General features: G+C 47.8%; 1 protein-coding gene across 4 annotated transcripts in view; it reads left to right on the top strand.

Moving 5' to 3' along the window:
* Positions 1-27,155, top strand: part of LOC118787275 (RNA-binding protein Nova-1) — a 98,256-nt gene that overhangs the window by 57,624 nt on the left and 13,477 nt on the right. For 3 of the 4 annotated variants that reach the window (XM_036542784.1, XM_036542787.1, XM_036542786.1), the window contains exons 3-4: positions 21,497-21,663; positions 24,777-24,848. In XM_036542784.1, the coding sequence (XP_036398677.1) occupies positions 21,497-21,663; positions 24,777-24,848 (239 nt within the window). The remainder of the gene's footprint in view (positions 1-21,496; positions 21,664-24,776; positions 24,849-27,155) is intronic. The other variant, XM_036542785.1, reaches the window with a different exon arrangement.

The raw sequence follows: 27,155 nt of genomic DNA, 5'->3' as shown, positions 1-27,155 counted from the left end.
TTTGCTCCCTCAGTTACACTGAGATCAAAAGAAAAGCATCACTCTTATTTGTGCACATGCGGTTCTTAGAAAGATAAAGGGCGGAGATTTTGCATATTGATTTAAACGGTGTTGGTGTGAGGTGATGAGGCTGTTTAACCTGCTCTCAGGCTCAGTGAAAATGAAGGAGGAGAATCCTGTTAATGAGCTAATATCCAGCGTGTGGCTCAGAGAGCAGCTCCTTGGTGCTGCTGGTACTGGAGGGTCCCCTACTCCCAGCCTATCACAGGCCTGTCTCTGGGCCTCATCTCTTGGCCTTTGCCCCAGAAGAGAGGGCATCTGCTTATCCCATTTACCTACAGGGTTTACGAGCTGGGTGTTCTTCTCTGTGTAACCCAATAAAGTTATGTTTCTTTTTTTCTTTAAGAACACTGCACTTTTGTCTTTGGAAGTTATATTATCTTTATAGCGGGTCCTAAAAGATGGCTCTATATTCAATAGTAAATGGCCTTAAACATTGCTGTCAGTTGTTATTTTGCTGCTGTATTTTCTGAACAGTCTCTGACAGGGTCATGTTTTCTCAAAGAGCAGCCTCATACCCTTTAGAATGACTGTATGGCCTTTATGTGTTTGACAGATAATAAAGATAACTTTTTATTTATTTATTTAACTTGCTGTGTTTTATTGGTTAGCTACTTCGCTGCAGAAACTTTCCAAAGTAAGATTGCATTTTTATTTCTTACATACTTCTTACATACTTGTTCTTTTTTTCCATTTTCTCCCCAATTTGGAATGGCTAATTCCCCGAATTCTGGAATGTCCAATTTATTATCATTTGGTCCCATTGCACAACCCCCACTGTGAACCCGGGAGAGCGTGGACAAGCACGTGCCCTCCTCCGAGACACGTGATGTCAGCCACCGCTTCTTTTCGCACTACGGTCCACATGCTAAGCTAGCACAAAGAGGAGTCGGACAAAGACATATCATATCCAACTTTGGCACGTGGACCACAGGCGCCTGAATGACCAGCAGGGGTCGCTGTTGCTAATGGAACCCTGCCAACATACCCACCCCTATCCCTGGCGGAACGAAGCCAATGTGTTCCGCTTGTGAGCTCCCAGTCTCCATTGGCTAGTGACACGGTCGAGTTCGAACCCGAGCCTTAGCATTCATTCTACACTCAGAATGAGTGCTTTTACCGGCTGAGCCACTTGGGAGCCCCCAAGATAAAATTAAATGATGAAATAAAATGTATTTTTATCTAGATCATGTCCATTGTTTTATATGCAGTCTGTAGTGGCATAGAAATGACATGGAATGGAACTGTAGGAATATACTACTACTATTGCTATTACTTCTACTACTGCTGCTACTTCTCACAATTATCATTCTATTATTTATTTATTACATTATTATTTTATGATCACTAGCATAAACAAGCAAGCCATGGGACACTGTACAGTGTCAGGTCTTACTGTGCAGTGATCCATTTTGGAAACTGTGATGTAGCAGCATTATTGTAATTTTGTAAATGGTGTTACTCTGAGCCTGTATCTACAGTTCAAATAATCAAGCAACACTAGGAAATCTGATTTCAAAATCTGTGCAGTAGTGAGACACGTAATACAGACAGACAGAGTACAAAGGAACAGGAGAACAGAGAGGTCAGTACATACACATCCACAGCTTTCATTGGCTTTGATCTGCAGGTAGGCTACATGAACAGTGCATAGAAAATAGCGTGTTCGTGTGTTCCTGCACTAGTCAGTAGTCCTCCTACTTCAAAGATTCTGCATTGACAGGCTGTGAGTTTATGTATATTTAAGTGATATTCAAAGGAATGGACTCAGACGATCATAAATGATTAACCAGTTAGTCCTTAAGATTTCAAACGGGTCAAACAAAAACATGAATACCGGTTTCTGAAGGTGACCTTGGTGGTGTACAGACTGCAGTTGTGGCTTTGGTGTAAGCTGTGCTGTGGGGTGGGGGGTTAGGGCAGTGATCAGGCCCCACCTGTCTGACACTCTGCTCTGGTACAGACGCTGCCAGGAGGCAGCCCCAATGCTCGCCAGCTCCATCACAGTTTCTGAAGTTCTCTGAAAGTCCTGTTAGCGTGGCCCAATCATTTATTCAGCTCTTTCCTTTAAATCCATAATTGCTTGAACATTTTGCTACTTGCTGCTGATGAATGTGTTTTATTTCATTTTAATGTGTTTGGAAAAATCATTACCTCACTTTGCAATTAATTTCTTAGCAGGCTGGTATTTTCGGTGTTGGTCTACGTTCTGTAAGACTGAATAGATGTGCTGCATTATTTCCCCTTAGTGACTGCGACACAGGTTGTTCAAGAGGGCGTGAGGTCACTTCCTGTCCCTGAGCCAGTACGGCACCTTTAGGTCATGACAGCGCATACCATCGCAGTTTGGACCCCATCGTTATGGCTGAGATCTGACTCCCAGGACCCCACAGTCCCTCTCTCTGGGTGTCACCCCACCATCCCACAGTCCCACAGCCAGACGTTCTGATGAATGGCAGTGGTGATTGCCAGGAGGTGGATATTTGACGCTGTGTGGGACATTGGCACTGGGGGTGGGGTGGCAGACCGCTCCCCGCACAGAAGGCCTGTTTGCTGACGTGGGAGTGCGAACGGCAGGCCTGGTGGCGGTCAGAGACAAGGTCCACAAAGTCATTCCACATTCCAATATTTGTGTTTTAATTAATAACATTTATTAATGTGCTTATGTGCTTATTAATGGGCTTGTTTGGAAGACTCCCCAGTGTTTCTTACTGATGGATTATTACCAGGGCAGTTAGAGACGGACCTCTTAGGGAGATAACTGTGTTCCATCTGTGAAATAAATCCACAGCCCTGCGGAGTCCAGTGCTGCAGTGCTGCAGAGATCAGCCTGGCGTTGGCGGCAGCGCGGCCGTGCAGCTGGAGCATGCTACAGGGCACGCAGCACTCGCTGCGGGGGAGGCTGCGCTGCATATGAGGCGGGCAGCCTCGTCCTCTCTGCGCGATTAAGCGTGATTGGTCAGAGACCTGAGACGAGCCATCGCAGGGCGTGCCCCAACAGGGACACCTACAGCTTGTCACCTCCCAGCGCCTTTCCCATGACTTATTCGTCCAGCTGAATGCAGAATCTCTGGTGTAAATTGGATCTCTCCAGAGTGCGCTTTGAAGGGAGATGGTGATGGATAGTGCGGTTTGCCAGTGGCCCTGAGGTGACACCAGCGCAATAGCGGAACAGGGAGGCATGGGTCCGCTGAGCCTCCGCTGAGTCTCCGCTGAGGCTGCACTGAGTCTCCGCTGAGTCTCCGCTGAGTCTCCGCTGAGCCTCCGCTGAGTCTCCGCTGTCTCCGCTGAGGCTCTGCTGAGGCTGCATTGAGGCTCCAGCTTGTGTGAGAGACCGGGAGGAGTGTGCAGGTGTCCTTGCGGGGCCCAGGGGCTGGGGAGGGGTGAGGGGGAGATGGTGCCCCTTGGCTCAGCCGCAGCTCAGACCTCTGCCTGAGAGCTGGGAGTGAGTAACGAGAAGCACATGTCACTGGCTGAATCCTTCACGAGTGATCTTTAACTCCGCATGTGAGAGAGGCATTGAAGAGTTTTTTTTTTTTTATCGAAAGCATTCCAGAACCATTGTGTGTCATCCCATGACACGCGCTGTGCTTTTGTTTCCATGGCTCCTCGGGAGGGAGGGTTTTTTTTTTTTTTTTTGAACGGGGTCACGTGTTCTGAGATCTGCCAGAGTGTCTCTGTGCTTCCAGTGTGTCTGTCGTTTGAAAGGCTGGATTGCAAACTCAACTTCAACAAACTTTTTTTTCTTTTTTTTACTGTGAGTTCATTTCACATGAGTTCAAAGGACTATTCTATGAGGAGAGGCAATCTGCTCGGCTCTTGTTATTCCCAAAATGGCTTTAAATGTGATGACATCATATGGAAAATTGTTTTGAGCTGGAAAAGTTGAGTGCAACAGCACGCAGAGAAGTCTGGTCATTTTATTCATCATTGAAAATATACAATAACATCCAAATCTACAAAGAACTGCACAAACACATGCAACGGGCCATTAAGAAAAGCATTCGTACTTTTGGCATTGGTGTGTGTGTGACAGTCTCAACTCCATTGTAACTGTGCTTCAGCTGCAGTCCTAGATACAGGTCCCCCCCAGCAAAGAGGTAGATCTCAAACCCTGCCTGGAATATTTACAAAAAGTTAAAAACCACTGAATAACAAATAGTAAAGCATTCAGCTAGATTCAGCAAGATTTCATCAAATAGGTAAATTCTAAAGTGATAATTGGCGAAATTAAGGTAGTGACATCATATTTAAGATATCGTAATTAAGATAGTGACATCAGATATGGTAATCATAATATTTGGTATATGCTATCAACTCTTGATATTGGCTAATTGAACTTAAGAGTTAAAAGGTGCCATGGCTCTCTGCCTGTGTGGTCTGTGTATCCAAGCCGTGCAGCAGAGATAATCCTATTGGAAAGTGTTGGAAAGTACCTCGCCGTACAGAGTACCTGAAAAAGACAACGAAATCAAGACAAGACAATCTCTTTTAACTAGCTGAACCCATGCATTTAATCTCCAAACTCTATTATTTGATGCCATATTATATACATTTTATTAGCATGCTTGCTCACTAGGAAGTTAAATTGATACAAATGGCTAACAGCAGATAAAATGCCTATTTATTAGCTGTTCAGCCAGATAGGCAGCTTTGATTCTAGTATATTTTTAAATGATGGCTGCATCACCTGGTAGCAATTGTGCCACATATCTGACTTTGCGCAAAGTGGATGAAACCAAAAAGGGGCCATGTGGAGGATTATACCATCGACAGTAGCAGGGGGAGAGCCATATCAATGAAAGCAATCAAAAGGGGCTAGTTGGATGGATTCTCAACTCTCTCGAGAATATTGTGCATCATTATGGTATAGTGTAGGGCAGTACTTTCACTCTATATGCTCACACCTGCCATCCACCAACATGGTACAGTCCGGGCTGGCATTTCAGGCTGGTCTGTGATTTTACTCAAATATTGCTGCATATGAAGTATCCTGTGAAGCTCAGCCATAGCTTATGGAGCAGGACCTCACTCCTGCTGAGAAATGGTCTGCCATTGATGGGTTCCTGGGGAAGGATCTGCTCTCTGCTGCCTCAGTTTGGCAGAAACTCAGTGTATTAAACACATACAGACATGCCAAACGTCTGAATTTCCCTGCAAAGTAGCACCATTTTAGGTGTTAACTACATGGGCTAATTAAAGAAATTAAACTGATACTATTGGTGCAATCAGATAGTCCAGCATCTAGTTTTAATCTGAATTGAATCTGAATTAAATCTGAATTGAGATGTAACGCTCCATTATCCTACAGTTCCATTATTTTATTATTATTTTTTATAATTGTATTATCATCTCTATTGTTTGCATTGTTCCTTTTTATTTTCAGAATTAGTTTCATCTTTGGCATGAGCTAGTAATTCTGTTTGTGTTAGTGGAGAATTAATTATAAAGTGCACTATCCAAAGTCGAATTTGATTGATTGATAGAATTGATAGATTGCTTTGAGAATAGACTGTCTTTTCCATGGACTGCTGTTCGGGTCTGTATTGACTTTCTCTTATTGTAGATTACCCATAAATAATTACAGTTATAATCTCGTAGTGGATGTGGCCAAACCCATCATGATGTGGGTTTTCTTAGAGAAACTCGCCCTTGCTGAAGCGCCTTGTTCTGGATCTGCGTAATATCCAAGCAATCTGTTTATGTTTATGAAATATGCTGTCCATATGGTCCTGGGCTTCTCAGATTAATCCTTCCTTCCTCAGTGGTTACGAACACCATAAGGCACCTCTTATCTGAGCAAAGCTTGAAGGAAGACGAGCAAAATGCTGAAAAGCATTGCCTCTCTCGGGTCATGTGTCTGACAAATCTCAGGCACTGTTTCCTCCTGTTTCTAATCTCTGTGACAGAAAACACTCATTACACATAAAGTACCTCCTGGCGCTTAAAATGCTTACAGTACTAACGGTAACTAACTGTTAATTAGCTGAATATGGGTAATTGTCTTGGTTCTAGTTCCATGTTCCTTGGCATTTGATCCTCCATGTGGCATAAGAAACCGTCGTGCGGGTGGGGTGGGGGGGGGGGGGGGTGTTGGAGCATACGGCCTGTGTCCTGTTTACTCTGGCCCTGATGTGAAGGTGGATAATCTTACACACCTCAGCATTGTGATTTAGGTCAGAGACTTCGTGCTGCCTGTAAAGTATAATCCTCCTTTGTTTTTATTGGGAGACAATGATTTTATTTAATTTACTTGCATTTTAATCGGGTTTGAAATGAGCCTAAACTTTGGGCTAAATTGTTTCAGTATGACACACTTTTCTGTGTGTGTCGATATGTGTGTATTCATATACATTTTTCAGATGCTCAGACTGTGTTCTGGAGTGTTAAAGTAAGATGGGTGTATTTGTAGAAATCGGCGCGTGGCTGTGGGATTTCTGGGCGTGTTTTCGGGTGGATGTGTGTTTGTCCATGTAGCACATCTTTACGTTGTTTCTGGTCCCACTCCTTTGCATGGGAAATAGCTCACTGACAGAGTAGTTAATGAACGGGTCCAATGGGGCCGGTCACTGCAGGTATACATTTTAACGTGTGACCGATATGCCCATTATCTCATGCTGGCTCTGTTTGTAATTTAAAACAACTTTAGGGACAGTTTTCTTATGGTTTTATTTTACACTAAGTAAAAGCAGCTGCCGAGATGACACCCCCTGTAGAAAAGGGCATTCATCCGGGCACTAGTTGAGTGTGACTAGTTAGGTTTTTTTGGATTTGAGTGAAATCAGTCGTTGGTTTGTCCAGGTTCAGATTTCATGAATCATACATTATTTGCTGTAAAAGCAGTCTGTTTTCCAGTGTGACAGGGGGAAACTCTGAGCTCTGAGTGGAAGGTTTTGAGACCGATGTGCAGCGGTGGATCTGAACTCAAACCGTATGGAGAGAGTTTCTGCTGCAATTTCACACATACCTGAGTGATGCCATCATTGTTATGTGACACCACTCAGCTGTGCAGAAATCCCACATACTGCTTCTCCTTACCCAAACACACTCATACTGCCCCACCTCCCCAAACACACTCAAAAACACTCATACTGCCACACCTCCCCAAACACACTCAAATACTGCCCCACCTCCCCAAACACACCCAAACACACTCAAATACTGCCCCACCTCCCCAAACACACTCAAATACTGCCCCACCTCCCCAAACACACCCAAACACACTCAAATTGTGCCTCTCCTCCTCCAAACACACTCAAATACCACTCACCCCCACCGACCACACTCAAATATTGCCAAACACACTACGCATACTGCTAAGGGATCCCCGGATTCTCCCCCCACCCCCATATCCCTTTGGAGCGTCTGTGCATTGCTGCCTCTGGGACGAGCTTGTTCTTTGTTTTGAGTTCTGATTCTCTGATGCCATTGCTGTCTCCCCATGCTGGTGGCGTCTGACGCTGGTCTGTGCTTGAACGACAGCCCAAACGTCTCTCTGTGTTCCCAGACTCCTCACCATCCCACGCTGAGCAGAGCGGCAGAACGCAGCAGAACAGAACGCGTGTCGCTTCCATCGGCTTTTCTCTGGCTTCTCTACTGCACGGTCATGTTTGTAAGGCCTTACGCAGAAAAACTCTGCCACAGTTTTGCTGACAGTGTCACATCCAGTTATATAATAATCATCACTAAAAGGAGCTAAACTGGTTATAAATGAGTTTTTCCACCACAGAGAATGAGAAATTAATAATTCAGGTGGAGTCTTCCGTGGTGTATTGCACACATTCTCAGCACTGCTGTGGGCCTATTCCCATTTTTTTCTTTTTTTTTTTTTTGCACATTGCCTTATTGTCGAGCTAAAAACTTCACAGGGCAGACACACACCCTGAAGTGCTCAGTAAAGCACTCCCAGCGTGAGTCAGGGAAAGGCCCTCTTTAGGCCTCTGCAGTCCCATGAAAAAGACTTAGTTCCTTCCTGTTCAACCCCCCGCCCCCTTCCTTAGAGAATTACGCCATCCCCCGGATTTCACCTTGTCTGATTCATGCATGTGTTCCTGTGTGGACCGGGCTGTCTCAGACACTGTCTTGTTGTGTTAGAAGTTGAACGCGTCCAGTTTTGTAACCCTGGGATCAGGCCCTGCTGGCCCGGAGCGAGCTCAGAGCTCACGCTACTGCCCACAGTGACTCAGAGTGAATGAAGATGAAGTCTAAATATTTGCCTAATCCTTTTTCTTTGTGGACTGTCCTTGTAGCCTCTGTTGCAAAAGGTTACACATAATCAAGGATACCTGTAATTACCAATGCAAAGCTGAGCTGGGGGTGGCGTCTGTGGGCCCTGCTGGCATTTGAACACTGTCCAGCGCCAGAGTAAAGGTTTATTTGAGTTATTTTATGCAGGTGCTGGTGATTTTGTTGTTCTCTGTTTAGACGTTGACAAATGAGCGGCGCTCGTCGCTGTTTGAATAATTTAAAGGCCGAGTATTAATCACTGGAAGTGGTGCTGTGGCCTCTGACGGTTTGTCTCCTGTGGTATTTGTCTCTGCCCTAATCGCCATATCAAAGCCCCGTGGATGTATGTGGTCATCTGGTCACCCGTACGCAGCGGTGAGAGGGTCTATCTGGGGGTCTTCCGAAAGCCGGCCGACTTTGCAGGTGTAATTTAAAGGTGTGACGCACTGCAGAGCTTTGGGGTGGGATTTGCCCTGTCTGAGGCGAGTTCCAGCCCCGGGTGAGGGCAGATTAGCAGCTCCGCACTACAGATCAGGCTTCAGTACCGCAGTTGTTTGCCTCGCAGTGTGGATGCTTGGGCGAGCATTTATAGAAAAAAGCCTTCCTTTTGAGACTTAACGGAGTTTAGCAGAAGTGTCATTGGGCTAATTATACCCCACGCACCCTGGGGGCAGATGCCTTTCAGATCCCTCTGTTCCCGCTGTGAATCCTGGGCGAAATGCCCTTTATGGAAGAGGTGTGCTGGTCATGGGTCGTCCTGTGCGGCGATGAAGGGCAGCAGGCCTGAAATGGACATCTTTTCCACGTGTGCTGGGTGTGTGCTGACGGACAGCCCGGGGGGGGTAGGAGGCGGGGGGTCCCTGATCTTCTCTGAGTAACATGGTACTCATCCCCTCCAACCCCCTTCAAACACAAGGTCAGACTAGGTCAACATCACCCAGTTAACCTCACTGGAAAAACCTCCACCACACACACAGGTCTGTGCCAATTCACTCACACACTTGCATAGGCATGTACAGTACACACACAGCTATACACAGCAAGTTTATACACACACACACACACACACACACACACACACACCCACAGCTGTACTGCATGTATTTGCTGCATGTCACTGTCCTCTCTGTCTTGGCCGTTTAGTAAATGGGATTAGTAAATGTTAAATTGGGGGTGCTGATGCTCTCTGCAGCCCCTAAAGCAGCGGCCTGTTCCTGTGAGCAGCTGAAAAATGACATCACTGGCTGACCATCACTGCTGTCGTTGTCATTGTTCACTCATACGCGCCTGTGTGCTAGCAGATGGAGCTCTAAAATAGCAGGTATGGCACACGCTGGTGCAGCGCTGAAACAGCCGTGTGGCAGACCGCTCCCTTTGTTTCGGCCTCCTCTCTGCGACTCCACGCCGCACCGGCTGGAGGCTGTGACATTCTCTCTTTTTTTTTTCTTCATTTCACCATTTATTTATTCCCCCCGCGGAGCCGGGGCGGTGGTTGCCACGGCAACACGGCTCTCGCAGGCCTGTCTCATGAGCGGGCAGACACAGTCACTTGTGCCGTTAATGGTTTTAATCATGTGGAAATGATAGATTGAGGTGTTGTTTGGGAGGAGGGCAGGTTGGCTGAGGGGGGGGGGGTGTTTTTGGGGGGAGGTGGGTGAGGCCTACATGCCTGCCATTCCATCTCTCTTACAGCTGGCGTCCTAACAGCGCGCAGCACTAATATTACCCAGCATGCACTGCACAGCCACCCTCAGCTCCTTCTCTGTGCTTTAGTCTGACTGTCCCACCATGAGTCAGCATGACTGGGGCGTCCGATAATTAACTCGCCCAAGCAGACGCGTGAGTTTATGAGACTTCCCTCAAGGTTGCTCTGTCAGATCCTAAAGACAGACTTGGCACAAAAGGCCCCATTATTATTATTAGTAATAATTATTGATAGTGGTTCTGTAAGATGCTCTGGTGCTGTTGTTCCCACTGAAGATGCAGTGACGGGCTGTTTCTCAGAGTGGACTGGGCAGACCCGGCAGGCCCGACAGGCTGATTTCGGCCCCGTCTCTCCGCCTACCGGGGGCAGGGTGCGAACGGTCTGCATTCTGCCCAGCTCTGGCCCCGCGCTCGGGCCAGTGGCGTGAGCCAGGCCGCCGGGGGTAGTGACAGGTAAATAAATGAGTTTCTCAGAGAGAGGCGAGTCACTTCAGCGGCGGCGACAAATGGCAGCTCCCAGCGGAGCCGCTGGTGACCTAATTAAGCAGATACAGATATCAGGCTACAGGCTGCCGCGGGCGGGGGGCCGCTCTCCCCCAGCCTCCATATGCAGGCTGCACGCAGCCAACCCCGGACCAAAGCTACACCTGTCTGCGGGGGAGATCTCAAAGATGACAACTTTCATATAAAAAAGAAAATAAATGGAGAAAGAGCTTGTGTTGCTGTTGCAGCAGGGGGCAGGATGTGGTGGTGCTCGTGTGTCATCTCTGTGATGTGATGATGGAGATAGCAGGCTAGTTAAGGGTCACTGTTGTGCTGTGCTGTTTATTTTTAGGATCTGAGCTTTGAATTGTTTAATTCAATATCAGGATGGGGCATAAATACATTCAGCATTACAGTGAGGCCTTTCATATTACAGTCAGAACAAAGGGCCAAAAGATGGCGAATTTGCCCTGGTGGGGGGGGTGTAGACTCACTGCAGTAAGAGCTGGCCAGGCAGGCGGGGGGTTGGGGGATGGGGGGGTACAGCTGGACAGTGGGAGATAACATTGGTGGGGAGCAGTAGAGGCAGTGAGTCATTTTTCTGGCCCGGCTCTGCACCTCACTTCCCCCCCCCCCCCCCCCCCCAGCAGAACGACAGCCTTGGAGATCAGGCACACACGGCTGTGTCACGCATGTGGGGCTTTCTCGCGCTGCGCTGTGTACCAGGGGCTGGACACGACGCTCAGAGCACAGTGTAAGCTGGAAACAGAAGCCCTGCTCTCTGCCTATAAATTACATCCCTCTGCATTGCAGCCTGTTTAAAAATGCATCCGGCTCCGTGAGAATATATTGTAAATCTGAATCTGTTCACACCCTTGTCTTTTGGGAAGAGGGGAGCAGTTCTGCGCCTCCCTGTAAAACAGGAGGTAAATCCTTGTTTACTGCAGAGCCGAGCGGCAGCAGAGCTGGCGGCACCAAGGTTAGCGGCGGTGGCTGTAATCACTGCACGTGTGTCCCGGGGGGGGGGGGGGGGGGGGGGGGCAGGGACCAGGACACACATGGAGGGGGGGACCAGGACACACATGGAGGGGGGGACCAGGACACACATGGAGGAAGATACAGAAGGCCAAACTGTTGCTGCTGGAAATTAAATTTCTCTCATGAAAGAGGGGTGTGATGATATTCGGAATTGTTTTTTAGGTAACAGAAACATCTTCTGGATGCGTAGCTATTTTTTATTTCCATCATGCTTTGGACAGTTCGCACGCAGTTTTGATTAATTTTTGAAGATGTCCGTGTCATGTCAAAAGCCAATCAATGCCCCATTCTGTCAGTCTCCATATTAAACTAAAACCTTTTATTAGCTAGCTAACAAGGTATAGTGAATGTTAAGCTGCGTAGTTTTGCGAAAGGTGTTTAACTGTGTTTGGATTTGAACGACCTTGCTTTGTAAACTAACATCACATTGACGTCTTAATAGTGTCAACATCATACTTCAATATTTCTTCTGGGCATTAGTGAAACACAGGGATGCCAGCAGAATTGCAGCATCAGGTGTTATCATTTTTGACATTTAGAAAGTGTTGTCCTTTTTACATTTAGTCTTGTGTTCCATGCTGCAGTTTCAAATAGTTTCAGGAATCTTATCATTAAATGCAGGCGATCACAAGCCTTTCAGATGGCAGTTGACATTAACCAAGAGTAAAGCTAGAGACAACAGCTGGAAAAAAAGTGGCAAAAATGTTACTTGGGTGAAAGGTATTTTACACTTTTTGATCCACTTGGATCTAGACACCAAACACACTATAACCAAAGAATCAAATAAAAATGTACTAAATCCGTGTCTCTGTTTGAAGGGCCTGGCCTTTGCCAGGGACAGAGCTGTGGCAAAACATTATGGCCCGATAGACTCAGCCATTCTGCCTGAAAGCCCAGTTCTGCTTTTACAGATATTACAGCAGAGTTCCCACCATCTGAGCACCTGTTGTCTCAGAGGTGGCTGCTGCAGATGATATGATTCTCTGTGTGGCGGGTCAGCGGCAGTGTGGCATTATGTGTGTGGTGGGTCAGCGGCAGTGTGGCATTATGTGTGTGGCGAGTCAGCGGCAGTGTGGCATTATGTGTGTGGCGGGTCAGTGGCAGTGTGGCATTATGTGTGTGGTGGGTCAGCGGCAGTGTGGCATTATGTGTGTGGTGGGTCAGCGGCAGTGTGACATTTTGCCCTTTCCTTTGGCTCAGACTCTTCTAAGGTAAAGAACAGCTGTATCAGGTAAAATAAAAAAGAAAAGTGTTACTACTTCACTCTTGTACAAAGAGTCGGATTTACTGCATCACATAGCAGCTCAAGGACTGTTTTAACAAACATTTTCCATGAGATATTCAAAGGAACACAAGCTGTATGATCCAGCCCTTGTGGGTTGGGACACTGACTTATCTCTGCGCATAGTATGTACTTAAAAAAAAAACACAAATGAATAATTCAGTGGCGAGAATAGCAAATGAGATTTCCTTAGCGCCATATTTCAGCTGCTCTAGTTGATTCCTTTTTTGTAGATGGAACATTAAATATAATTTGGATTCTTTGTGTCCCCAGAGTTTGAGCAGAGCTGGTTAGATGTCAGGCCTCCGATTCTGCAGTGTCCAGAAGTGGGTCAGCTGCTTGGCTCCATGAGATTTGCTCAGATTTGCCTTCTTTCCTTTCCTCCTAAACTTTACAGACAGAATCCTGATGACTTTAACATGCCTCATCTCAATTTCATATGCTTATTATAAAAGCAGCCTCATTGATTGGTTTGTGAGTGATTTAGTGTGTGATCAGAGCTGGGCTTGCAGTATGTGCCCTCTCTGGCTCTGTGGGTGTGCTGATTTTAGGCAGGGGCAGGTAGAGCCGGGGGTTTGGAGTAAATGGTTACATTTTTAGGCAGTTCAGCGTTTAAAAGGGTTTTGGAACTGAGGAGCCCACACTACGGGCCCTTGGCTATCTTTTCAGTGTGCAGTAAACGTAATTAATTAACGACTGAAAAATATAAACGTTTTTCTGTGTTCTGTATCATACCATTTCACCATAGTTCTTAAATTCATTTTAAATTTTTTTGGACTTACCGATAGCTCTGTATGGTCAAAGAAAGAAACTAATCACAGGTTGTTTTCTCTTAACAGATTTCTTTTGTTTATTAGTGCTGTATTTGTTTAACTGGCAACAATTGCATGTGTGCGAATGGACATTGTTTAAAATTCACAGCAGTGAAGGTGTGGGTATAATTAATTTCAAAGCCAGATATAACACAAACCTGCCTACAAGAGCACCTGGGGTTAACTTTGCAGTCAGGCAATTAAATGCAGTTATCATTCTGTTTGTACATGTGAATATGACATTCAGTTTGATTGGAGAAAAATCAGTCAGCATTTGAAAATGAGCTGTACAGAGGATGTTTGTCAGAGCAGCGTTTCCAGCACGCACTGAACGAGTGAACACCCATGGTAAGGCTGATTTATGAACACTTAGGCCAACCAAGCATTTCCCCTGAGTTTCGTTCTGTCCTCGGAGTGTCCTGGGTGCCTTTCAAATGGTCGTCTGCATAACCACACTTGCTGATGAGCTCAACTCATCAGTCAGAGGCAGCTGCCAGCACCCGCCCTGGGTTTCCGTGCATGGTCCTAGTGCCCGCCAGAGTCCTCCTGCAGAGTAATGAGAGTGTTTCATTCCTCACGCAGTGGGGACGCGGGCTGGGCGCTGAGACCATCATCGTTTGGGTATTATATGTGTTTATGGTAATTGTTGTCCTCCCCAGAAGCTTCCTGAGACTGCTGTCTGCTGCACAGGGGTGTGTGTGTGAGAGAGGGAGAGAGAGGGAGAGAGAGAGAGAAAATGGTAGAGAGAGAGGGAGAGAAAGAGAGAGAGAGAGAGAGAATGAGAGAGAGGGAGAGAGTGAGACAGAGAAAGAGAGGGAGAGAGAGGGAGAGAGAAAATGGTAGAGAGAGAGGGCGAGAGAGAGAGGGAGAGAGAATGAGAGAGAGGGAGAGAGTGAGACAGAGAAAGAGAGGGAGAGAGAGAGAGGGAGAGAGTGAGACAGAGAAAGAGTGGGAGAGAGATAAAAAGAATGAGAGAATGAGACAGAGAGAGAAGCGTGTTTGTAACAGTGCGTAGTAACACACCAAGCAATCCAAAGCTGATCACTCCACTCCTCAGCACAACTCTGACTGGGCCTCAGACCCAGAGGCAGAGGGTCAGACAGCACAGGTCTGAGAGAGGGGGTCTGAAACAGCAGGTCTGACAGCACAGGTCTGAGAGAGGGGGTCTGAAACAGCAGGTCTGACAGCACAGGTCTGAGAGAGGGGGTCTGAAACAGCAGGTCTGACAGCACAGGTCTGAGAGAGGGGGTCTGAAACAGCAGGTCTGACAGCACAGGTCTGAGAGAGGGGGTCTGAAACAGCAGGTCTGACAGCACAGGTCTGAGAGAGGGGGTCTGAAACAGCAGGTCTGACAGCACAGGTCTGACAGCACAGGTCTGAGAGAGGGGGTCTGAAACAGCAGGTCTGACAGCACAGGTCTGAGAGAGGGGGTCTGAAACAGCTGGTCTGACAGCACAGGTCTGAGAGAGGGGGTCTGAAACAGCAGGTCTGACAGCACAGGTCTGAGAGAGGGGGTCTGAAACAGCAGGTCTGACAGCACAGGTCTGAGAGAGGGGGTCTGAAACAGCAGGTCTGACAGCACAGGTCTGACAGCACAGGTCTGAGAGAGGGGGTCTGAAACAGCAGGTCTGACAGCACAGGTCTGACAGCACAGGTCTGAGAGAGGGGGTCTGAAACAGCAGGTCTGACAGCACAGGTCTGAGAGAGGGGGTCTGAAACAGCAGGTCTGACAGCACAGGTCTGAGAGAGGGGGTCTGAAACAGCAGGTCTGACAGCACAGGTCTGAGAGAGGGGGTCTGAAACAGCAGGTCTGACAGCACAGGTCTGAGAGAGGGGGTCTGAAACAGCAGGTCTGACAGCACAGGTCTGACAGCACAGGTCTGAGAGAGGGGGTCTGAAACAGCAGGTCTGACAGCACAGGTCTGAGAGAGGGGGTCTGTAACAGCAGGTCGGACAGCACAGGTCTGACAGCACAGGTCTGAGAGAGGGGGTCTGACAGGAAGGGTCTGGGAGTGTTGGTTTCAGGGTGCGGGTCTGATGGAGCGGGTCTTAGCACACGAGTCTCGGCGTGCAGGAGAGCGCAGATGCAGAGGCTGTGACTGTTGTATGCAGCTGGCTGCTGCTCTGTGCCAAGGCCCTGCAAGCTGCGCTGCTCCGCACGCTATGCTGCTCCACACGCTGTGCTGCTGCTCCACACGCTGTGCTGCTGCTCCGCATGCTGTGCTGCTCCACACGCTGTGCTGCTGCTCCACACGCTGTGCTGCTCCACACACTGTGCTGCTGTGCTGCTCCACACGCTGTGCTGCTGCTCCACACGCTGTGCTGCTCCACACGCTGTGCTGCTGCTCCACACGCTGTGCTGCTGTGCTGCTCCACACGCTGTGCTGCTGCTCCACACGCTGTGCTGCTCCACACGCTGTGCTGCTGCTCCACACGCTGTGCTGCTCCACACGCTGTGCTGCTGCTCCACACGCTGTGCTGCTCCACACGCTGTGCTGCTGCTCCACACGCTGTGCTGCTGTGCTGCTCCACACGCTGTGCTGCTGTGCTGCTGTGCTGCTCCGCACGCTGTGTCTCAGAGGCAGAGCACAGCCTCTCTGCCCTGCAGGAAGGGAACTCTGCTGGCCCGCAGCCCTCACAGAGCCTGCGAGAAGAGAGGAGAGTACCAGGGACATTTCCATCAGTCTGGCAAACCCCAAAGCCCAGCACAAGCATGCTAATGAGGTGCAGCTACCCTGCCCGGAGCTCGGAGCCGGGTGCGGAGCTCGGAGCCGGGTGCAGAGCTCGGAGCCGGGTGCGGAGCTCGGAGCCGGGTGCGGAGCTCGGAGCCGGGTGCGGAGCTCGGAGCCGGGTGCGGAGCTCGGAGCCGGGTGCGGAGCTCGGAGCCGGGTGCGGAGCTCGGAGCCGGGTGCAGAGGCAGCGTGTGTCATTTCACAGTGTAAAGCATTAAACCCACAGCTCTCCCAGAGCCAAGGTGTGCATTATATCCTGCGAAAGAGCGGTGTCATCAAGCCAAAAAAACCAGGAACAAAACAGCCCTGCCGGGAGAGGGCTGAAAACCTCCCAGTCCATTACTGACCGAGACAAAGGCTGGCAGGGACACCATCACGCCATCTCTGTGCCGGGACATGCGGTCTGAGCCCTGCACCGCGCTGTGACCTCGCTTCACTCCTGATCAAGATGCTCGTTATCATTCTGAGCAGAGTGAAATGGGCGTTCCGGAACGCTGAGAGCAGCTGCAGGCTGACGCATTCTAAAGCATGCTGGTTTGATTCGCTGCATGCTGATAGGTTAGCGAGAGACCTGGATTGGTGGGGTTATTATTACTGCGGAGGAGAGGAGACTCTGAGGGTGGGGCTCATAGTGGAGAAATCGCCTGATTTGAAAATATTTTGGGAGTGATTTTCATACCAATGATGTAATGTGTTTGCATTAGAATGAAGGGAGTGAAAAGCATATCCGTCAGTCCACTCACTCTAGAGTGAGATAGGGTTAGGGTTAGGGTTAGCGTCAGTGCTGGGTACATGGTAATCACTTAAAATAAGATCTGCACTAAAACTGATTCTCACAACCTTCAGCAGCATTGTTTCATAGGTATTTTAAGGACTTATCTGAAAAGTGTCCTAGTAAAGGCCAGTAATAGTAATCATAGTGCTGATACTGAAAGTCTTCAGTCTGAAAACCTGTGTTTCGTCATTCAGAAGCATCTCAAAAACAACACAAAAATAATCCTACACGTAATGAATGTAATGAATGTAAAACATTCTCCTAACTCATTTCATGTGAACTCACAGTGGTGTAGGGGATCCTCAGTGTGGTGATGAAGCAGAGAGACTCCCTTTCATTTGGAGGAAAGACCAGCTACACACCACACTCGCATCCTGCCTGCTCCTCCAGCAGTCAGGGACGCTGGTGGTTCCTAACGCATTAACGTAAGAAAGGGCGCAAGGGCCGTTTCTCAGTGGTTCGGTTTTAGATGCTCGGAGCCGAACAGCACACGGGCAGCAGGAACAGCAGTGTGCAGAGGTAAGGACAGAGAGCGTGGAAGCACGGCTGAGCACATGCCATCTGATCCTCCCACTGTAAAACACTGAGCATCGCAGCCTTTTCTCAGCCGAGGATGAATGATAGTAGGAGTACTTGGACACTGGCCAATCCCAGCGTCTCTCTGAATCTGCTTTGTTCTTTTATTTATTTATTTGCCAGATTAAAGCAGATTGCTTTAGTTGTATAATACAAGTGGGGTCCTGGGGGAGGCGGGGGAGAAACACTGTGTTTGACTGCACCCTCACACTCTCAACCAAACCTTATTTTAGGCTCCACACAAATACTGTGTTTGATAGGAGTTTACTTTACAGCTAAGTTTTTATTTCACTCCTTTGTTTTCACAGTTCTTTGATTTTTATACCAGAGCTGAACTGGCTCACTATGGCTAAGATTCTTTGAAAGATGCACCCCCCTCCCAGTGCAGAGTCTCCCCCTCACACCTGTATGGATATTTTGGTTGGATGGGGTCCACATGCGAGATTAGAAAGGCAGAGAAGTGAAGGGGAACATCTGTGATCCGATGCACAGGTGGTGGAGTGTTTATGCAGGAGTCTGTGAGGAGTGTGCGTGTGTGTGTGTGTGTGTGTGTGTGTGTGTGTGTGTGTGTGTGTGTGTGTGTGTGTGTGTGTGTGTGTGTGTGTGTGTGTGCGTGCATGTGTGTGTGTGCGCGTGTGCTTGTGTGTGTGTGTGTGTGTGTGTGTGTGTGTGTGTGTGTGTGTGCGCGATCGCATATCCATTTGTGCTAGCGTATCTGTGTGCATGTGTGTATGCATCTGTGTGTCTGAGAACTGGCAGTGGTTTTATGACATCACCATTTCAGAGCCTGCTTTCACTTTGCCCTGATTGGCCAGGCCAGACCCTCATTGCTCCTGGAACCGGGACAACAGCGCTGACGCCAGTCAGAGATTCCACCTCGGCATCGCCAGAGCCCAGAACCCAGAGCCCAGCCCTGCTGCGCTTCTGCCCTACTGACATTATGATTGGTTTCTGGAAGAAAACTTTTTTAATTAAAGGACCTCTCTGTGTAAACAGCTACAGATTAGAAGTGAAGAAGTGTAGATCAGGAATTAGATTAGCCTTGTAGGAGCTGAGTTTGTTTCCTGGCCTCCTCGGTCGCCCAGCACAGTAATATCACGCCTGACTCCATGTTGTGACCAGCCCGTGCTGCACACAGCCATGAAGAGAGTCGGAGCTCAGACTCAAACAGACGGCTCTCGCTATGGCAACTGCTCATGTTTGGAGCAGGCGCCTGGCTGTGGAGCTGTTATCACTGAGATAAATAGACCCCTAAACCCACGCGATTCTGTTTATATCAACAGTAACAATGGTGATGGGGTGACGTAGCGCCCCGGTCTCCAGTAGCGCCCCGGTAAGCGTGGAAATTCCCCTGCTCTCACGCACTGCGTGCTGTCCGCTGCACCCTGCGCTGGAGCTGCGCGGCTGCACCGTCTCCCGGGGTCTGATCGAGGGCCGGAGCGCCGTCAGTGCGTAATTAGGCTTTCCTCTTCAGGGTCACGTCCTCGAGCGCACCGCTGCCACAATTAGCATTTACAAGGAGTGCAGAGCAGAAGGCGAGAAAACAACTCAGCCCAACGCACTCATGCAAGTTGCACAGGCGTTACACAATCTGCACACACAGCACACACTCGGGCGTTACAGACACTGTACAGGCGTTACGAACTGAATCTTCTGAAGCAAGGGGGATTATAATTGGTAACTGACTTCTAGTCTGTTTGTATTTGATATTTAGCCATGTTCAGAAAAGACAATAAAAGTTTATAAAGGCATTAAAAGTCACTTGTAGTCAAAGCAGGTCCACACTGGCAAAGAAGAAGCTCTGTGCTGTCATCTTCCTGCATGGGTTCATGTAGAGAGTGTTATCACATGAGCCAACATGCTGCAGAAATGCCATAAACCACCACACTGAAAGAGGAGAGCCGAAGCAGGAGTGGGGGACCGAGAGGGGGCAAATTCAGAGTGAGGGCAGATTCAGGGTGGGGGCAGATTCAGAGTGAGCACTGATTCAGCGTGGGGGCAGATTCAGAGTGGGGGACAGACTCAGAGAAGGGGCAGATTCAGATTCAGAGCTGTTTACAGGCTGGAAGACCTGTGTTTATTCCATATCACACTGCAGATGCATTGCGAACAAACTGACCAATAACTTCCAGAAAATGAGGGGGAATGGAGGCCAGAGCACTTAAAGCAGCGGTGGCCATGGGCACCCATGACTCAGCACCGCACGTTAAAGAATAAAAGGTGTGAAGCTCCTGCTCTGCCTTTGTGCTGCGCTCTGTCTGCTGATTGAATCTGAGCTGATAGAGAAAAAGTATTATGCTTGTGTGGGAGATAAAAAGTTTGCAAGCTGGTGAATAAGAGGAATTATGGAGGGTGGCAGTGGAAACATTTGAATGCTGTCGGAGCTCACCCTTAATTTCCATCCTGTCAAAGTCTCTTAAAGCCCGGACGATGCCTATAATATCCACTCGGATAATGTGGACAAGTCGAAAAGGCTTTTCCATTTATTTTCATCAAGCTTGACGTGTTTGGCCATCTCCTAATAACTGGCATTTACAACAATTTGGACTGCAACAGAACAACAAGCAGCACTTTAGGCTGTCAGTCAGGCACAGGCTGATTGGAGAGACGCTCTGATTCCTATCTGAGTGTCTGCTCCCCCATTCGCTCGTCATCCTCTCTCCCTCTCCCTCTCTCTCTCTCTCCCTCTCTCCCTCTCCCTCTCCCTCTGTCTCTCTCACTCCCTCTCTCTCCCTCTCCCTCCTTTTCTCTCTCCCTTTCTTTCCCTCTCTCCCTCTCCCTCTCTCTCTCCCTCTCTCACTCCCTCTCTCTCTCCCTCTCTCTCTCCCTCTCCCTCTCCCTCTCCCTCTCCCTCTCGCTCTCCCTCTCACTCTCCCTCTCCCTCTCTCTCTCCCTCTCCCTCTCCTTCTCTCTCTCTCTCTCTCTCTCTCTCCCTCTCTCTCTCTCTCACTCTCTCTCTCTCTCTCCCTCTCCCTCTCCCTCTCCCTCTCCCTCTCTCTCTCTCTCTCTCTCTCTCTCTCTCTCTCTCCTCCTCTGCTCTTTCCTTTATGTGAAGCCTGATGTAAAGTGTGCGACTCTGTTTCCTTTTTTTCCTGAACTTGAATTAAAATCACTGAATTAAAACCGGTTGCTTCAGTGTCTTCTGTGTGTTGCTTGGGGAAACACAGCAGTGCTTTTAGCGCGGCTTTATCTTCTCTGTCTTTCTCTGGAAGTGTTTTCATTGATGTGCTGAAATCGGAGTGTAATAATGATGTTTTTGTGTTTAGCACATGTGCTGTTGCGACGCTGTTCACATCACATAGTGGATATAGCATAAGGACAGACCATAACCACAATACTGATGAGCATGTTTACCATCTCTCTTATTGTTGTTATTAATAACAAAACAAAAATAGCATTGATAAATGCTCTTTATTACTACCACTCCCACTGCAGCTACCTCACTGATAATTATATCATCGTCAGATGTAAATGCATTTGACAACTAAGATGAATTTGACCCAGAAAATGCTCTTTTGAAATGAGTTGATGAAAGATGCTGCATGTTCAGTTTTCTTTCATAATTAAAGTCAGTCTTCCAGTGAAGTGTGTATCTGTGCTTTATTTCAAAGCAGAAAAAGTCAGAGTGAAGCAGCCAGCAGGCTTCACAGGGCTGGAACAACCGGATCAAAACCATTCATTCGCACAGAAACATCAGCTCAGAATGAGAAAATGCTGGTGTAGGCCATTGATAGAGACATGTGAATGAATGCGTGTCTTTGGTGTCGTGGCTGAGCGGTGCTGATGTTTTTTTTTCTTGCCGCTGCAGGTACCACAGAACGGGTCTGTCTGATTCAGGGTACCGTAGAGGCCCTGAACGCCGTCCATGGCTTCATCGCCGACAAGATCCGCGAAATGCCGCAGAACGTGGCGAAGACGGAGCCGGTCAGCATCCTGCAGCCTCAAACCACCGTAAACCCAGACCGCATCAAGCAGGTGAGTGCCTGACCCCCACAGGCCTGTCCGGGGTGCGGTGACCCCTGGGGGCAGGGGGGTCCCAGGGGGGGTACGCGATGACCCCCGGGGGGGTGGGGGGGCTTGCCTCCCTGGATACAGACCAGCATGAAACTCAGATCTTAAGCACACAAGATGATACGTGATTGGTTGCTGTGCCAGTGCTGATTGTCTCACTTTGTAGAACTGTAGTTTCTGACTTAAGCTGAAACCCCTGCATGCGTGAGGTTTTTAACTGTGAACATACCTGGTTGAATGCTTTTGTTTAATTGCAGGCACCTTGCAGAGCTTTTGTTAACCTTTTCTTTATGCTTGTAGTAGAAAGGGTAACTGCATTTTGATTTGCTTTTAATTTTTAACAATAGTCGTTGTAATGCATTTAGCTGTATACACTTGTCTGCCAAACTCTCGTCTTTCTTTTTAATGCATTTTCATGAATTTTTCTAACCAGCAGCCACAGTTTGTAATTGCAAAATGAGCAGTTGTCCCAGGGGAAGGTAAGACTGCAGTGTCTGTACCTGCGACAGTTGTAATGTAGGAGAACCCTCTGACCACAGAGGGCTGCCCAACCCCTTGTGTCAGTACCCACCCCTCCTTTCCCTCGGTCGGTCCCCACTCCAGCTCTCCTGTCTGTTGTGGTCTGCTAGGAGCAGTGGTGAATGTTATCCTGATGATGCTCAATGCCTTGATGTTTGATTTAGCCAGACACCCCCTCCCCCCTCCCCCAGCACCACCTCCACTCCTAGCCCCGCCCACACATGTGCTGCACCCCACCCCTTTAGTTCACCTGCTGTCCAATAAAAGGACAGCTTCAGCGGGAGGTGTGGCCAGCTCCTTACCCTATTCATTCCAGCACCCTCACACACAGTTCTCCTGGCCTGGGGGAAGTGATGCGTTTGACCCTGGTCACATGATCGCATGTAAACCCTTTGCTTCCAGGTCTTTCCCTCCACCAGCAGGACTTGTGAGGACAACCCGAGGCCATGGGTACAAACTCATCTGAGAATCAGATATAGCTAATCACGTCTGCATTTTGGCAGAAAGAAAAAGCCCTTTTTCCTTAAACGTTTGGGAGAATCTGTAACTCAGTTTTAATCTCTGCTGTTTGTGTTTTGCTTCCCAAAGTAGCATGTATGAATCTTCCACTGCGCCACACTGTCCAGCTCCTTCTGTAGCCCTCTTTGTGTCATTCAGCTAAAACAGCTACAATGCCCATATTCCTTTGCTGATTCCACAGTTCTAATTTCAAAGTACGCCTCTGTCTCTGGACAACAAACTCATTTTGACTTTATTTGGAATGAATCAATTCCTTTTATTCATGAAGCATATCGCAAGGGACACGAAACAACCGGCATTCTCACTCTTCTAATTTTCCAACCCTATAGGTCCTCAGCCAACTTCATAAAGTCAGACTTTTGGTTTCTACATTTCTGAACAACACTGTCCCTATCTGGACCCGTGTGAGGAGTATTAGACGTGAGAGATCGGATCTCAGTAGTAGTCTGTGGCTGTGTTGTTGTGCTTGTTCACAGGCAGTGTTATACATGTATGTATTGGGCATACTGCCGTCTCCGTCTCCGGAAGGCTCCTGGTCTTGTTCACACAGGGTCTGTTAGCAGCCCTTGCTGACCCAGGCTTTGCACTGTACTCAGTCTGACCCTGGTGCTGGGCTCTGTGTCCTTGCCTTCCATCCCTGAATGCTTTTCTTGTTTGCTTCATTTACCTGGTGATGGAACACATTTCACAGTCCCATTCCTCCAGGTGTTTGCAGGTACGACGCATCGCATGTCCATGTTCCTCCATCTCCACCCCTTCCACACACAGAATGCATTGATTGATACAGTGATCTTCACACGCAATTAAAAGGTGTTATGGCAACTCCCTCCATGTCGTCTGCATATCCAGCCCCTTCGAATGGGGACGTGCAGGGGGCTGCTCTGTGTGTCACATACATACCATGCACAGAGGACACTCTTCAAGCAACATTAAACTGAGGTCTTAACTCTTAATTTAAGGTACAAAAGATTCAAATAACTGATCTGGCTGTTTCATTTTAGCCATCTAACCATCCCTCAGTTTACCTGGTTTAAGAAATCCTTCCCATCATCCCCCAATTTACCTGTAGGATTCCTTCCCATCATCCCCCAGTTTACCTGTAGGATTCCTTCCCATCATCCCCCAGTTTACCTGGTTTAAGAAATCCTTCCCATGATTCCCCAGTTTACCTGTAGGATTCCTTCCCATGATTCCCCAGTTTACCTGTAGGATTCCTTCCCATGATCCTCCAGTTTACCCGTAGGATTCCTTCCCATCATCCCCCAGTTTACCTGTAGGATTCCTTCCCATCATCCCCCAGTTTACCTGGTTTAAGAAATCCTTCCCATGATTCCCCAGTTTACCCGTAGGATTCCTTCCCATGATCCTCCAGTTTACCTGGCGTTGTAAATCCTTCCCATCTTCCCTCTGGCAGCTGATGCCTGGTGATCATGTGGTGCAGTCCACCTGACATACATCACCTAGATTGGTGCCAGACTTTAGCAGTGAATTATCATTTTAAAGTGAGTGCTTTTATGAAAGTGAATTATGAAATTCTTAAGTTAATTATTAGTTCTTCTCATTAAGTTCACAGGTGTGGTGTGGGAGGAGTCAGGCCTCAGAGAGGGGTCATGTGGGAATCAAAGGGTTAGTGTTCATCACCATCTGAAGCCGACATACATTGCAGACTCACTGTACACATAACCAGGGAAGTGGCATACTGTGTGTCTCTGCAGAGACTGCCACAAACATGCTCACCTCAAATACAGTCTCTGACTGCCATCATAACCTCTTCAACTTATTTTCATGTTTGCATCACATGTGCTCACAAAATATATTACTGTGAATTCATCTTAAATTGGATTTCTCAGTTTGATTTAATATTCTCTATTGTTTGAATTTGATTTGATATTCTGTTGACATATTTGAAAGTATGGTTTGCCATTTGAAGAGTCCAGCACTTCTCTCTCCAATTGGCTCGTTTGATTTTTATCATGTTGTGAAGGTGTGACGCTCATTGGTCAAAGTTAGTGATTTGTGTTCAAATGCTTTGTTCCCAGACATTGCCATCCTCCCCAACTACCACCAAGCCCTCTCCATCCGATCACATGACCACCTCCAGAGCCAATCAGGTACAGTATCATCCTATCATTCCAGCCATGTCCTCCAATCACCTCGCTCTCTCAACAGAGGGAGGGCCCAGACGTGCCTGGAAGACCTCAGGGTAAAGCGCCTCATGCCTCATGAGAATCTTATTAACAAATGAACACTAAACACTTACTGGAAATACAGCCGTGCACCACCACATCATGTCACCATCTGCACAACTAAGTGTGTAAGCTTACTCGTTTAAATTCTTTTCTCCTCTTAGTAGTGATAAACAGTAGACAGAATCACCCAAAAAAGTGCGCCTGTCTTTGGGTAACAGTTAAACCACAGAAGGGGACGTTCTATAATGCATGCAGTCTAGCCCATTGCTACCAGGTGGCAATGATCACAGAGGAACGATCATTTATACACATGCTGTACCATGATGATAAAACAGCGCATTTTTCCAAATCATGCATGTGATTTTCCAATAATGCATGTAAGTGGCAGAAGGCACAGAGTGTTATAAATGAACATACTGCAACCTTAATATTAATATAAATGAACATTCTGTGACCTGCTTCTCATCAAGGGAGCACTAGCCTATACAAATAGCAGGTCACTACAGCAGACTGTGATATATGCAGAAGCCAAATGAAATGTGTCTTTGGTGACATGAGTGTGGTCCAGCCAAACTCCAGTATCACTCATCATATCTGTTCTGTGACAAGAAGCATCCAGCTGTATACACTTTACATTGAAAAGTCTGTATGCATACTGGGTGAGTATCTTGAAAGTGGTAATTTTTTTACTGTATTTTGTGATTTTATGTAAATAATTTCATGTTATTATTTATTATGATAAAAGCATTTACACTATTATGATGTCATTTCTGCTGGATGAGAAGGATTTATGTGTGCACTCTGCGGATTTGAAAACATAACCCAATGTTTTTTTCTTTTCATTTACAATGATGGGGAAGTATTTTTGGGGGTGAGGCGTTCTGAGACCGTGAATACTGGGCTGCACGGCGCCCTGTCCTACAAGCCGGTACGCGGCACAGCTGCAGGCCCGGCATGGAGAGGTACGAGGCCGCTGTAGTACCTGTGTCTCCCTGTCAATGGGATGGCAGCCCGTCTCAGCAGCCTGGCCGTATCTGCAGTGTGATCAGCGGCTGCAGCACGCCGTGACTCCGGCGTAAAGACTTTTCACGGCGCAGAGCCCCCACACCGGCTCTCCCGGCCAGGACTCTGTCTGATTATACGGCTTCTCTTATCTCCGCTGTTGTTTTGCGATGACACTGTGCATGTTGTATTTTTACGGCTGTCCTACGGTGTGCTTTTTGCGGTGTAGATAATGTGCGGAGCAGATGTTAGCGCGCCGTAGCATCGTGTCTGACACAAGACCTTGCAGCACAGCTTTAGAAAGTGGACGCTGTATCGGCTCCTCCCTCTGGAATAAATTATTACTACACTGTTCATGCCTTTGCTCTGTCCCATTTTCCTATATGATGAAACCAAATGCTGACCTGGTGAATACAACACCGCTGTACTTTTCGTTCCATTGGTTGTGCTCAGAGTGACGTATGTTTCCGTGAAGAGGTTCTTGTCCTGATTTGGATGGCTGACCTGCAGTGTGCGCATTGGTTTGTGGGAACCAGCGGCATTTTCAGCTGTGGAAGAAAGGGTTTACGACCTGCGCTGCAGGTTCAAGGTTGTCAGCCTGAATTGCCTCAGTAAACACTCACCTGTATAAACGTAGCGTAAAAAGTAACGTAAATCTGTAATCTTATGTAAGTCTCTTGGGCAGAGGGTTTCCTCAGCAAATCTATTGTGAATGTTCTGTCTGTTACAGTCTATCTGCCCTGATAATGCAGTGCCTGAAAGAGCCGATAAGGTTCAGATGTGAATCTCACGAGCTGCTCCACCTCCCGCCAAGGGCAGATTCCTCTGAAATCAGACACATGTATAGTGAGGGTCTGCTAGCACCACTCCTGATTCCTTTCCACTGTCAGTCTTGGAAAATGTGGTTTTGAATGAGCTTTGGCTGCTTTAAAAGATATTCATTACACTGTTAATTTGGTAGTTTACCTGTGGAATTTAAGCTGCCTTGTAACTAATACCTGATACCCGTGTAACTCTGTTTGTAGTAATTTTGTTTGTGTACTTCGATAACCCTCACTAACCCTTACCCCATTCTTACAGCTTATCCATAATGCCATCCCAAACCTCAGCTCTAAGGCTGGCCTGAATCTACCCCTAACTTCAAGCCCATACCTCTCTTTACAGACAAACTGTATCAGTTACACAGTTAGAATGACTGTATTATCACTACATTTCCCATGCATGTTA

This window comes from Megalops cyprinoides, chromosome 12, assembly GCF_013368585.1.
Source record: "Megalops cyprinoides isolate fMegCyp1 chromosome 12, fMegCyp1.pri, whole genome shotgun sequence".
Lineage (NCBI taxonomy): Eukaryota > Metazoa > Chordata > Actinopteri > Elopiformes > Megalopidae > Megalops > Megalops cyprinoides.
Note: the sequence above shows the minus strand (reverse complement) of the source record. Positions and strands in the feature narration are given on the sequence as shown.